The sequence below is a fragment of the Chenopodium quinoa genome, unplaced genomic scaffold, assembly GCF_001683475.1.
Source record: "Chenopodium quinoa cultivar QQ74 unplaced genomic scaffold, ASM168347v1, whole genome shotgun sequence".
In the NCBI taxonomy this organism is placed as follows: Eukaryota; Viridiplantae; Streptophyta; class Magnoliopsida; order Caryophyllales; family Amaranthaceae; genus Chenopodium; species Chenopodium quinoa.
The window spans coordinates 1,284,698-1,297,776 of NW_018744593.1; the positions used below are offsets into that span (position 1 = coordinate 1,284,698).

Below are 13,079 nucleotides of genomic sequence, written 5' to 3' on the forward strand. Positions count from 1 at the left end.
GGTCTATGGACCTTCACCATCCAAAAATGCAGCAGCCTCACCCTAATGAGCTTGCTTTACTTACTCGGCTGGCTGAAAAGGAAGAATTGGAGGTAGATGAGGAGATGACGTAGAAAAAATTGAGTCCCCGATTCAAGATGTTAAGACTACTGCATCCTCTATTGCTGACACTACAAAGGCTCCTAATACCAATACAGCTGATTCTGGTGCATAGGAAATCGGGCAGTCGTCTGCAGAATCTTGCGGCTCTACAAGTGCTTGAATGTATAACTCTGTTTCTGCTCTGTTGCCTTTTTTCCAGCTTGCCATTTGTACAAAACACTCTGTTTAAATTACACCTGAGTTTGTACTAAATTCGGCAGCTGTGTATCCGCGTGTAGGCGGCTGCCGGTTTAGAATTCTCTTTGTTATTCTCTTATCCGGACTACGTTTTTACTTTTTGCTACAATTATCCCAGGTACCAATATTGGGTTCAGGAGTTATATTTAGATTAATTTCAATTGCTTTGTCGGCTTTACATTTGGCTTTTGTGTTATTGTTTTAGTTTATGCTTCTTTGTTGCTCTGTTGTGATTTATCTGTTAACTATCAAGTACATATCTTTATTCTAAAAGTCAAAACAAACTTTCAGTTAATCTAATAAATATATGGTCTTTGTCGAATATCAACTGTTCATGGAGTTTCGACATCTATTTTAAATTCATGCAAAAGGTCAAATGATGTATCTAAAATAATAGATTTTAATAGAAATTATTATGCAACTAAATTTTCATAAATTACATATTATAATACACAAAGTAGTACGATTATTACAATAAAGAATTCTATCCGTGGTACTGAACTTAATTTATGTATTATAGTATTAGCGTATTGGCGTTATTACCTTCGGCAGTGTACTGTTAAACATCGTAATGACTACGGTCAGATATAGAGCTGTTTGGTTTTGTATTGTTAACTTCGGCACAATTTACATGTTTGAATTCCGGCGAATCGTGCTCATATGCAAGACAGTCGAATCCTATCAAAGAACGATTTCGGCTATAGTTTTGTAGACGGTGAACTTGGCAAAGAGGCTAAGATTATAAAGACACCTTCTCGGCATGTTGTAGCCTTGAACATTGTCGAATCAATTTATTCGATTTGGATTATTAAGCTTAACGTTATTGTATGTCGTTTATGCTACGAATGATTTCGGTCACTGGGAACTCAGTAAAGTAAATAGCATATAATGATAATAATGGAGAACTATAGCTGTTATAAATTCTCAACTGCAAAATACATATATCAGTGATAATTGCCTTAAAATTTTCTCAATAACTAATAAATATTATGTGTATCCTTCGAATTACATACCGCGTCAAATATAAACACACATAATATAAATAAAACAAAGCAAGCAAATAAATTTTAAAATTCTAAAATAACACATATTCATTTATCGACTACAATATAATTTCAACGAATCCTTCAGAACACCAACTTGATTTTTATTACTTGATTTTTTTTAATACAAAATAACATTGTAAAAGTTTCCATAGATGAATAAATAAAATAGAAATTCAAGTGCAGAAAATTTGAGAAATATTTGTTTAGCGATGCTGTTTCATTAATTTCAATAATATTTGGAAGCTTGATAAGCCGAAATAAGTCTTAGTACTTTAGATTCATTATTGCATATTTTAATCATACCTCTCTCTTGAATGATACGGCGATTTTAAATATTTTACCTATTAAGATTATCATGAGATAGTTAAAAATGGATGACTTTATAGGTAATTTTTGTACAGTAATTGTTGGTATTATATTTTAGTATATGTATAAAGCCTGTTTAGTCGATTTAGATTATTCCATTGTTAATATTAAATAATCGAGATTCCACTAATATAGCATATGACTCCGAAAATGTTTTCAGGACTTCCGTATCGGCGTTATTACCTTTAGTAATGTAGTGTTAAACATCGGAATGACTACGGTCGGATATAGAAGTCTTTGCTCCTGTATTGTTAATTTCGGCACAATTTACAAATTTGTATTTCGGCGAGTTTTGCTTATATACAAGACACCCGAAATCTGTCGAACAAGGATTTCGGCTAAAGGTTCCTACACGGTTAACTTTGAGAAGAGGCTACGCTTGGAGAAACACTACCTCGGTATGTCGTAGCTTTAAACATTACCGAACAAAGTTGTTCGATTTGGATTATAAAGCTCAGCGTTATTAAATATCGCTTATGCCAAGAATGATTTCGGCCAATGAGAACTTAGTAAAGTAGATAGCATATAATTGCATTAAAGGAGAACTAGAGTTGTTCTAAATTTTCAATTGCATAATACATTTATCAGTGATAATTGCTTTACAATTCCATCAATAACTAATGAATATTATGTGTATCCTTCAAATACCATACTGTATCAAATATAAACACGAATACCGTAAATAGAACAAAGCAAGCAAAGAAATTTTTAAACTTTTAAAAAAGACATAATCAATTACCGACCACAATATAACTTCAACGAATCATTCAAAACACCAATTTGATTTTTTATTATACAAAATAACATTAGAAAAGTAAACATAGATTACCATATAAGACAGAAATTTAGATCCAGAAAATTTAAGAAACATTTGTTTCCCGATAATGTTCCAATAATTTCACTAACATTACGGACCTCAATAAGCCAAAATAAGTTTTACCACTTTAGATTCATTATCGCGTATTTCAATTATGCCTCTTTTTTTTATACGTATCGGAGTCGAAACTTGAACCATGTTTCTCTACATTGCAATTATCATAACTAGAATCGGAACCAGTATAAGTATCATCATTATCATCATCATCGTCATCATCATCATCATCATCATCATCATTGCCGTTATAAGTCTTACCAGCATCGACATCATCGCTATCACCATTTTTATCAGCAGCGTTAACATCAGTTTTCATTTTGTGCTTCTGCTCTTGAGACTGAAGCTCTGAATCAGAAACTTTGTCGCTGTTATCCGATTCAATAACAATTACTTTTGGATGACTGATAATAACATTACCATCACATTTTCTCTTACTATTTGGTTCTCCCTTTTCCCACTTATGCTTCACATTTGAAGTACTTTGAAGCAGAAGTTCCAGATGGATATTCATCTTCTTTGTCATATCAGTATAATACAATAAGAAACTTGAGATTTTCTCTTTATTAGAGTTGCTTGTAATTAATTTCCATGAAGGAGGATTAAAAATTTCCCCACAAGTTGCGGTACTATCAGTACTCGCCATATTGAAATTGTTTTTTTGTTAGGGTTAAAGAAATCGGTTGAATAGGAAAGGTAAAGCGCAAATGAAGATGAAGGATATATTAAAAGTGATTACAGAATAGTGTATTAAAAAAGCAACTGTAGATATGTACAATAACCAGCCAAATACAAACTTAAAAATTATTTCGTATATTTTTTGGTTATCGAAAAGTCATATGTCTTTCAAAATATACAATCATTTATTTTTTACTTATAAGGAACGTCTTACTATTAATATACAAAATACGAACATTTAATAAATATAAAAAGAAGAAGAATATATTTTTATTAATATTCATATTATATTGCGTATTTAATTATGCATATTAATGTAGGTATGTTATGAACACATAAATGTATTTGACCATTGTTACTTGCTTTGCCACCCTTTCTCGACATAGATTAAATTGAATTATATATTATTTTACTAAACAAAAATATACATATTATAATAATATAAATTTAATAATTATATCGATTACAATATCGGTGATTGTTGTTTTTCTGTAATGTGATTTAATTAGTAATATAACTTACATATCATTTTATAGGCTAATTCAATAGATGAAAGATGAAATGGACAAGTAATGATGCACCCATTAGTAACATCTTTTAAATTTTACATGTAATTATATTTATTTACACATGATTTGTTTTAAAAAAAACAATTTACAAAATAAACTTAAATACTAACAAATATGATGGTTAAAAAGCACTAAAAAAAACGTTAGCTAAATTAATGAGATTTGACAACTAAACAAAGTTGCACAACAATGACAAGTGTTGATATGCATGTAAACGGCAAAGAAGGTTGCGTGGATCGGATTTAATATGATCTGTACTTCGTCAATGATTCACTAATATAACAACTCTAATTCGTTTTAAAATATATTACAAAATCTAATCCATTATTATTTATCCCCTTTTCTTTTTTAAGCATTTACAGTTACTTAGAAATACATCGCTTACTATATATCTTAAATTAATAAAATTTTCAATAAATTTAAACTTATTATTATATATACATTTGTCCAACCAATAATGATAACTATTTATATACACAAAAACGTATATTTAAATTTTAATTACTTATAATAATAAACACGTATAATAATAAATAACCCTATAAAGGATAATTACAAACAACGGTTATTGTAAATAGACATAATAATACAACTCAGTAATGTTCAATATATACCAATGATTATTGTAAATAGACATGATAACATAATTCAGTAATGTTTAATACATATAACAAAATTATTTATCTCTTAACTATATTTATTTATCAAATATGAATACAATATTATATAAATTAATTATATATATGTTGGGCATTTTTCATAGATTCAATACTAAAAAGTCTTTCAACCATAGTTGGAGAAAAAACCCTAACATAGAATATCCTATCACCACCATAAGGATCATTTATTAAGAATGTTTTTTTTTCCAAGAATAAGTGTCTTTTCAAATGGAAGTTGTTATTTTTACAAAATATCTTCTTTTAAACATACATCATGACCATTATGTATTCCTGTCTAATAATTTGACATACTAAAAAATAATTATCAGAAAAAATAAATGTATTAAAAAAACTAAATATTTACATATGCATACCCCTTATCCACTACCTCTATGTATATATATATATGGAGAAATCCGCTCTAATATCAACTACATTCTTCATTCTGTAGAAACCTACTTCATTTCTGCTGCCCTAAAAACACTAAAAAAAAACTTTCCATTTTCACGCCAGACTTAACTGCGTTCATAAGAAAAACATTGAGAAGGTAAGATTAGTTAGGAGAAATAAATAAAAATAGTTGTCTTTCTTAATTTATTTAGTCCATGTTTATACATCTCATACAAAGTATGTATGTTTAATATATTTGATTATAGCTAAATTATAGCATTTAAATTAATACTATCCAAAAGAAATGTTGGAATGTTCATAAATAATATATAAATGTTATACATCTAACATTAATTTTTCTTTTTGTAGTGATCGGGATGAAAACGGAACGAGTACATCTTGATGAACTGAATCCGAATTCAATAAACTTCACTGTTAAGGTGAAAGTAATTGAAAAATCTAGACAGAAAATGTCCTCCAATACCAGAGCAACAATCTATCAAACGTTATATCTACAGGATGAGAAGGTATATTGACTTTTAATAAAAAAAAAATATCAATACACAACTTGAAAATATTATTCATTCCATGTACTATATAAAATGAGATTTAGATTTGATAAAAAGGCCTCTATTCAAGAAATATATAATTCATAAAATATAAAACACTAAACAGAGGAGACGTATAATCATTTAGTTAAAACATTTTTCAAAACTGTGTTTAAATAACAGAAAAAAAGAAAAAAAAATACTAATCAAATAATACAAATTTCCTACCAAACTAAACAAGTATATATAGTATCACAGAAAGATGTTACACGCATCATTAAACATGTGATCACAATTTATTATGCTTTGAAAAATGGTTTAAATTTTGACAGACACAATAATTAGTTTTTATTATTTAACAGATTAGTGATAACAAATTCATTCAATGATTAAATTAATCAGATATTGATTACAGCCTTTATAATTATAGATACTTAGACATTGAAAATTTGATGTATAATTATACTGTTTCTACAAATCTAAGTACTTAATCTATCGAAATGTAATACTGTTACTGCTATACGACGACTTTTTTTCCGTCAGTCACCGTGTTTGATAGTGCACGGGTTTACATACGGTATACGTCTTCTTTTCGGCCAGTACTTAAATACTTTCGGCAACCTTCACTTTTAAATATGCCGAAACGAATGGGGCTGATATTTGGGTATTAATATATTCTCAGATTCACGTTTTCTGTACATTTTGTTTTATCTACTACTAATACTTCATATGTTGTTATTTTCATTGTTGGTATAATATTACAATTGATCTTATTGACTGATGCTGCTACGTCTAAGATTATGACTGTTACAGTATTGATTTACAAGGATATTGATATTTTTATACATAATATTAGTAAAATTAATGTTATGACTATTATAACTCCACAACAGTAATAGCTCTTCCAATTAATAAAACATTCGTCACAATGCTCTAATAATTTTAAATCGTTTACATGGTTTGGATTAACATTCCTTATGTGATTTATTTTACTGTCACTACTAAAAAATAAAGGTTTTCCAGTTTATGCCTACAAATAAAATTCATAGTTATATTTATTTCAGAATAACATGATGCGTGTCACTCTCTTTGGTGATCAAATCAAAGCATATGATGAAGCCATTGCATACAATGGGGAATACGAAATATCCAATGCAACTGTCAGGTCAATTGATGATCAATATCGGACTACCCATGATCAACCGCCTTATCAACTACATTTCAATCATCGAACGATTGTCCAACCTGTCTGCACCGAAACTGGTTATGTGGTTCCACAATATCAGTCAATAGCTTCAATCCCAAAACTAGAGGTTGCTGATGAAAGATATGGTATTCTCCTATACTTAATCTATTGTTTCAATTATAACATAAACGTGAATTGAAAACATTTAGCACTTAATTATTAACACATTTCTACGACTAAGTGAGACAATTACTTCGGAAAACAATATTTGTAACGTATTTTTGTCGTTCATGTTGTGCTTTAGAAATTTGACATACATTTAATCAAATGATACAACTATAATTACAGATAATCCTATAATATTATGTGTTTTAAACGATGGTTATTGTACAGATGTACTGGGTGTGATATTATTCGTAGAAGAAGCAGCACGACAAATCAGCTCCAAATACAATATCGACAGCTATGTCCGAGAAATTGTTATTACAGACCAGACGTAAAGAAAACAATCCAACAAATTACTCTGTAATGAAATTATGTAATTTGTCGAAACACATGGATAATTAGTTCTTTCTTTACCACAGGCATAATCAGACATTAACCATCTCCGCATGGAATGACCTCTCTGGAACTGCAAGTGATGCGTTAAACTTTTGGGCCGAAAAATTTACCGTTGTTGGCTTTACAGCACTGAAACATAATCCTCGCAGAGGTAAAATATTTACAGCAGAAGAAAACAAAATCAAAAAAACTGTTTACCTGGATCGTACAAAATTGAAAAAATAACATGTGCTTTTTTTTTTTCAGCATTTGCTTTATCAACTATTATGTCTACAAGAATAATTCATAATCCTAAAGGAGATAGGGCGAACATGTTACGAGAATGGTAATTACAATGAACAACAAATATTAATGACTAAAAAATAAATGTTATAGTTTAAAACGATTTTTTTTGTATATTTTCAGGGTTGTTGCACAGAAACAGCTGCTACAAGATAGACAAGCGAGAGTTCTACAAATAAGAGATTCTACACAAGAACCATCCATGAAAACGATTGAAGAACTGAAAGAAAAAAAGGTATATAAACTGGTTAAACTTCCATATAAATAAAATACATACACTTTTAATATTATTACTAACGTTCTCTCAGGCTGCAAATTCGTTAATGGAAGAAAGGCATTGGATACAGGCAATCGTTCCAAATGCTTCGTTGGACAATGTATTTGTCTATACAGGTTGCTCTTAATGTGGGAACAAATGCAGAGTACCGGAAGGAAGGCAATTTACATGTATCTTTTGTGACAATAAAAATTGTGTTTCGGCTCCGAGGTTTGTTAGATACCTAATAAAATATAATCAAGCAACTAGATAATTTAATAGTACAAATGTTTTTATATTATTTCAGAGTAATATTTCCAATCTAAGTAAGCATCCTATATAGTTTAATATTTATTAAAACTCTACCACTGACTTCATAATTTCTCCATTGTACAGGGTCACTTTCAAATTTGAGGTAGTCGATGTAACAGGATCAATGACATTGACGTCGTTCAACAATGATACCGAGAAAATGTTTGTTAGAACCGCAGTAGAAATCAAAACTATGAAAGATTGTGTATGACCCTTTTCAATAATACTGTTACACAAATTTAAAATACAGTTACTGTTACCCAAATTTAAAATATAGATAGCCAATTCTATAATATCTATGTACAACATTTGTTGTGAACAAGATACTTATACATTGACTTCAATTACATTGTGTAGGGCGACGTATTTGGTTTCCAAGAAATTGAAGAGAAACTTCGAAAAAAAAACCACTTTCTTCAAGCTCGGTCCATCTAATTCCCTTGGTTCAAGCAGCGTGTTGGAGTGGTCACTCAAAACTATTGACACTTCAGATGATGTATCAAAAAAAGGTGAGACACAAATATCTGTTGTGCGAAATGTTCAATCCGAAAATTCAGACCCGAATAATAGTGAAACATTTACACCGACTAAGCATCAACGGAGTAATGTTGAAATAACAAATGAAGATACACCAGATTCAAAAGAAAAAGACAAAGGAAAGGAAAAAATTTCAGAAATACCAATACCAAATATCCCGTTCTCATCCAAAGGTCTATAATTTATCACGTTCTTAATATATAAGTTAATAATTTCTTTGAACATAGCATGTTCCTCATAACAATTAGTATATAAATTTTCCAATTACAGGTATTGTCATAACTGATGAAGGAGAACGTGCTGTCAAAGATTCAACTATACTAACAGCTGAACTTGTGAGGACTCCAAAACTATCAACAGCTGAATGGACAGACCTCTGTCGCACTCGCATGAGTGGAACCAAACATTCTCCAGTAACTCCAACACCCATTGGAGACACAAAGAGTAGCTTGGATCATCATAAAAGTACAGCAGCAAAAAAACTTCGCTTTACAACACCAGAGAAGACTGAAAGCAAAAATGATGAAGTTGCCGAAAAGAATACAGAAGAATGATATAATCAAAGTTCAGGGTATAATCCAATCGTCACTCACAAATTTCCTTTATTTTGTCAGTTGTTTTTTGAATTAGTTATTAAGCTCAATGACTTTCAGATAATTAATGATTGTAAATATGTTTAACTCCAGCTATATAATACTGGAGAATGGAAATTTTCAAAAAGTGCTCTAAGAACATATACAATATTAAATGTTCTTAGAGAACGTTGTAGATAAGTCGGATGTATATCACAAGGAAAAAACAAAAAACTTACTGTGATGTTTATTTTTGAATTTTGAATATATAAAAAGTTAATAATAATTATATAATACATTATCTATATTTTTTGAATTGTGAAAACCACACTTCTTCGTTACATCATCACACTTATCCACTGTCCTTAACCTAATTACTCCGTTCTCTATTATAAGCAGGTGTTTTCTATACGGTATCTCCACTTAATTCATCATCCACAACTCAACATTTCAATCTCTTCAACAATAACACACAGACCAAAATTCACTACCTCTAAACTATTGATAAAGAACTTTTAACCACGTTCTATAACAAAAAAATTTGTAATTTTTCAATCCTATCTTAAAAAAATATTTTGGCCTATAACATCTAAGATGAGAACAACCGAAATTGGCTTATCAACATCCGAGAGTAGTCAAACAAACGTGATGCTCGAATATAAAAAGTTATACTTTATTTAGAAGTTCTAAATGCAAGAGTTTGTTATCAACAACGATCATCCATCTCATTCCCAACTCCATAGCGCACCCTACTTTTTATTTCACATACATTCTATTCTCCACGATTTCCGAAATATTAATATTAACATAGGTCGTTACACAAAAAGATCACTGTTAAAAAAGCAAGTACTTCTTCCAAGGTCATTACTCTATTCCTTTCATCTTTTTTTTTTCTATAACTTCAATGTAACTTTACATAATCTAGATTAACTGTGCAAGTACTTCGGCACATACAATAAACGGGAGTACAAAATAAATAAGCATAAATTAAAACAACTGATATGGACGACATACGAAAGTATGTAATTCAATAACGGATAAACATAATCGTCGTTAAATTATGTAGCATGTAATACAATACCTCCGCTTCTGAACAGATTAAATAGTACCGGGGTATTGAAAACTAATTGAAGCGATGCTACAGTCAATAAAGTAACCAAAGGAGAAAACAAATACCGATCCAAATCAAGAATATTAACTGAGGCGCAAACCAACAAATAAAACGCCGGAAAAAAAAAAGCCACAAGATATTTGATGCAGTACGCATTTCTACTCCTCTATCTTTGAAGACCTAAAGGATGGATTTGCATAAATAAATAAACACACTTATGAGACTCTCTTCAATTTATATGTACAACGGTTCAACTTGACTATATACGTAAAACAGTACCGGCAATCATAACTTATATGTCAAAGTCAGAATTTTAGTTGTGAAATTCTTTCGGCTATCATCTAACGGCTAACGGTGAAACAATATTTCAATATGTAACTGACACTAAGAAAGCGTAGTTTAGTCTTACGGTACTGTATTATAAAACTATTTAACTAACGTACATTTCGGCTAACAAATCAATAAATAGGAAATTTAAATGTGTAGTTATTCTGCGGAAAACCATAATTGTAATGAATTAGTAGAAATGTTAATTATTTTTCATAAATGTAAAATCCTTTGAAAAAAGGCCGTATTTATTTTTTAACAATAAAGAGGAATTAATTAACAAGTTACACTTCAATCGACATGACAATACATAGGAAATCTAAAACTCGGTTCTAAAACAATTTAAACCCTTTCATCATAATTAGATTCACTCTAACATCCAAATTTTATATCCATATACATTCCATTATTACGCTTAACGGTTTCCAATACTTATCTATTCGATAAATGTTTTGGTAACTGAAAAGTTTTTAAAACAAATTATTATGCTCCTCTTTTTCTCTTTCCTTTATTTATAACAACACAACCGTCAAATACTCCATTTATAGAAACTGCCCTTATCTGTCAAAAACGTTCATCACTATCATCTTTCCATTTAAACCTCTTACAATTATAATTCAAAGTATGAGTGACATTAGTTATCCCGTAGGAGAAACAGATTACATTAGTAGTTTACATGATACAATATTGTGTCATATACTTTCTTTTCTACCAACAAAGTCTGCTGTAAAGACCTGTGTATTGTCAAAAAGATGGAAGAAAGTGTGGAATCAAGTACCCGTACTTGATTTCACGGAGATACCGGATGATTATCATCCATTGTGCAACGGTGCAAAAATTTCGTACAATAAATTTGTGAACAAGGTACTAGCTGAGAACAATGCGTTCTATTTGAAGCGTTTTTGTTATGAATTTTCCTGTGATGATGATTGTGATTACTACGAATCTTGGTTAAATGCTGCAAAACAACGTGAATGTTATGAAATTGATTTGAATTTCACATTAGGCGAAAGTCGAAGTTACAAATTTATGGAAATGATGTATGGAAAGGGAGTGAAGATATTGAAAATAACGGGTGTGAAAATGAATGATACACCAGAGTCTTTTCATCTACCATCCCTTGAAATTGTCCACTTTGTTAAAGTCGAATTTAACGGTAGCGAATATATGAAAAGGTTTACATCAAATTGTGCAGCACTCAAAACAATTATTATCAAGGAGTGCACCGGTTTCGCCGATATGCTGTTTGTAGAGTCCCTGACACTTAAATCATTAGAAATTTGTGATATCGTGAGCCAGGCTTGGGGCAGATCTCTGATTATTACCTAAGCACCGATTCTTGAGTACCTTAGTATAGATGATGAAATAACATATTATATGGTTGATAGTTTACCTTTGCTTACCGAGGCAAATCTACATCTTAGGGAAAATTTCCCAGTTATGGTCAGTGAATATGGAGGTGATTATGATATTTATCAAAATATCAATTCTCTTATATGCAAGGCTTCCAAAATCAGATCTTTGAGACTCAAGACTTCTGGGGTAAGTATATATTTCTACAATATTTCAATTTAACTTATAATGGCGACATATTGATATAGTACTTTACGTTGTTTTGAATTAATAATATTCATCTAAATTGGACGTAGCTTTTTCTTAATGGAAGACAACTACCGACTTTCGGAAACCTGACTCAATTGGCGGTGAAAGCCGAAAGTTGCACCTACGAGTTACTAAGAAAAACTCCCAACTTGAAATCATTAATATACGAAGAGGTAAGTACATAAGAATGATGTCGTTATTTATTTTCCTTTCGTAACCAGAATGAAATGAATTTTAATCTAATTATGTCAATATACTTGATATTTGTTTTACAGGTCGAGTGGATTGATACCTCTTTAAATTGTATAGCCGAAGAAGGTTGTCTATCAAATCTCAAGCATGTAACAATCTTCTTGGACAACGTGTGTCAAGTACATATTGTAACGTGCATATTAAAAGCTGCAACAAACTTGGAGAAATTGACCATTAATTTATGCTGTCCAAAAATATCTGAGAGCAGAATACGACGAGAGCTTTCGGCTATACTAATACCAACATCGTCCATGAGAATAGAGGAGAAAACTATTACTTTGTGTTGCTCGACGTTCTCCGAAAGACGCACTCAACAGTTTCCGGTTATACTTACACCATCGCCATTCTTGAGCATTACAGTTATTTTTACAAAGTCAACAATGGGTCCTTAAACAAGCTCGAGAATGAATACGAAGTCAATTTAATCTTTAACCTTTTGTTTAGCAATTATTATATTAATATCTAAATGTATATACTTTGAATATTACAATCTTTGTTCCTGCTTTTATCTAAAATACTGCCAATGTATGTTCATTAAATATTACGGTCTTCGTTCTTGCTTTTGTTCCAAATACTTTCGCTGATACTTATTATTCCATCCATCTCCGAAATAAC

General features: G+C 30.5%; 1 protein-coding gene across 1 annotated transcript; it reads left to right on the forward strand.

Moving 5' to 3' along the window:
• Positions 1–11,234: 11,234 nt before the first annotated feature.
• On the forward strand, positions 11,235–12,856 carry LOC110699782 (F-box/LRR-repeat protein 13-like). The gene is made up of 4 exons (XM_021877298.1): positions 11,235–11,854; positions 11,999–12,152; positions 12,260–12,385; positions 12,488–12,856. Exons 1-4 carry the CDS (start codon positions 11,235–11,237, stop codon positions 12,854–12,856), a joined length of 1,269 nt encoding a protein of 422 aa, XP_021732990.1.
• Positions 12,857–13,079: the final 223 nt, after the last annotated feature.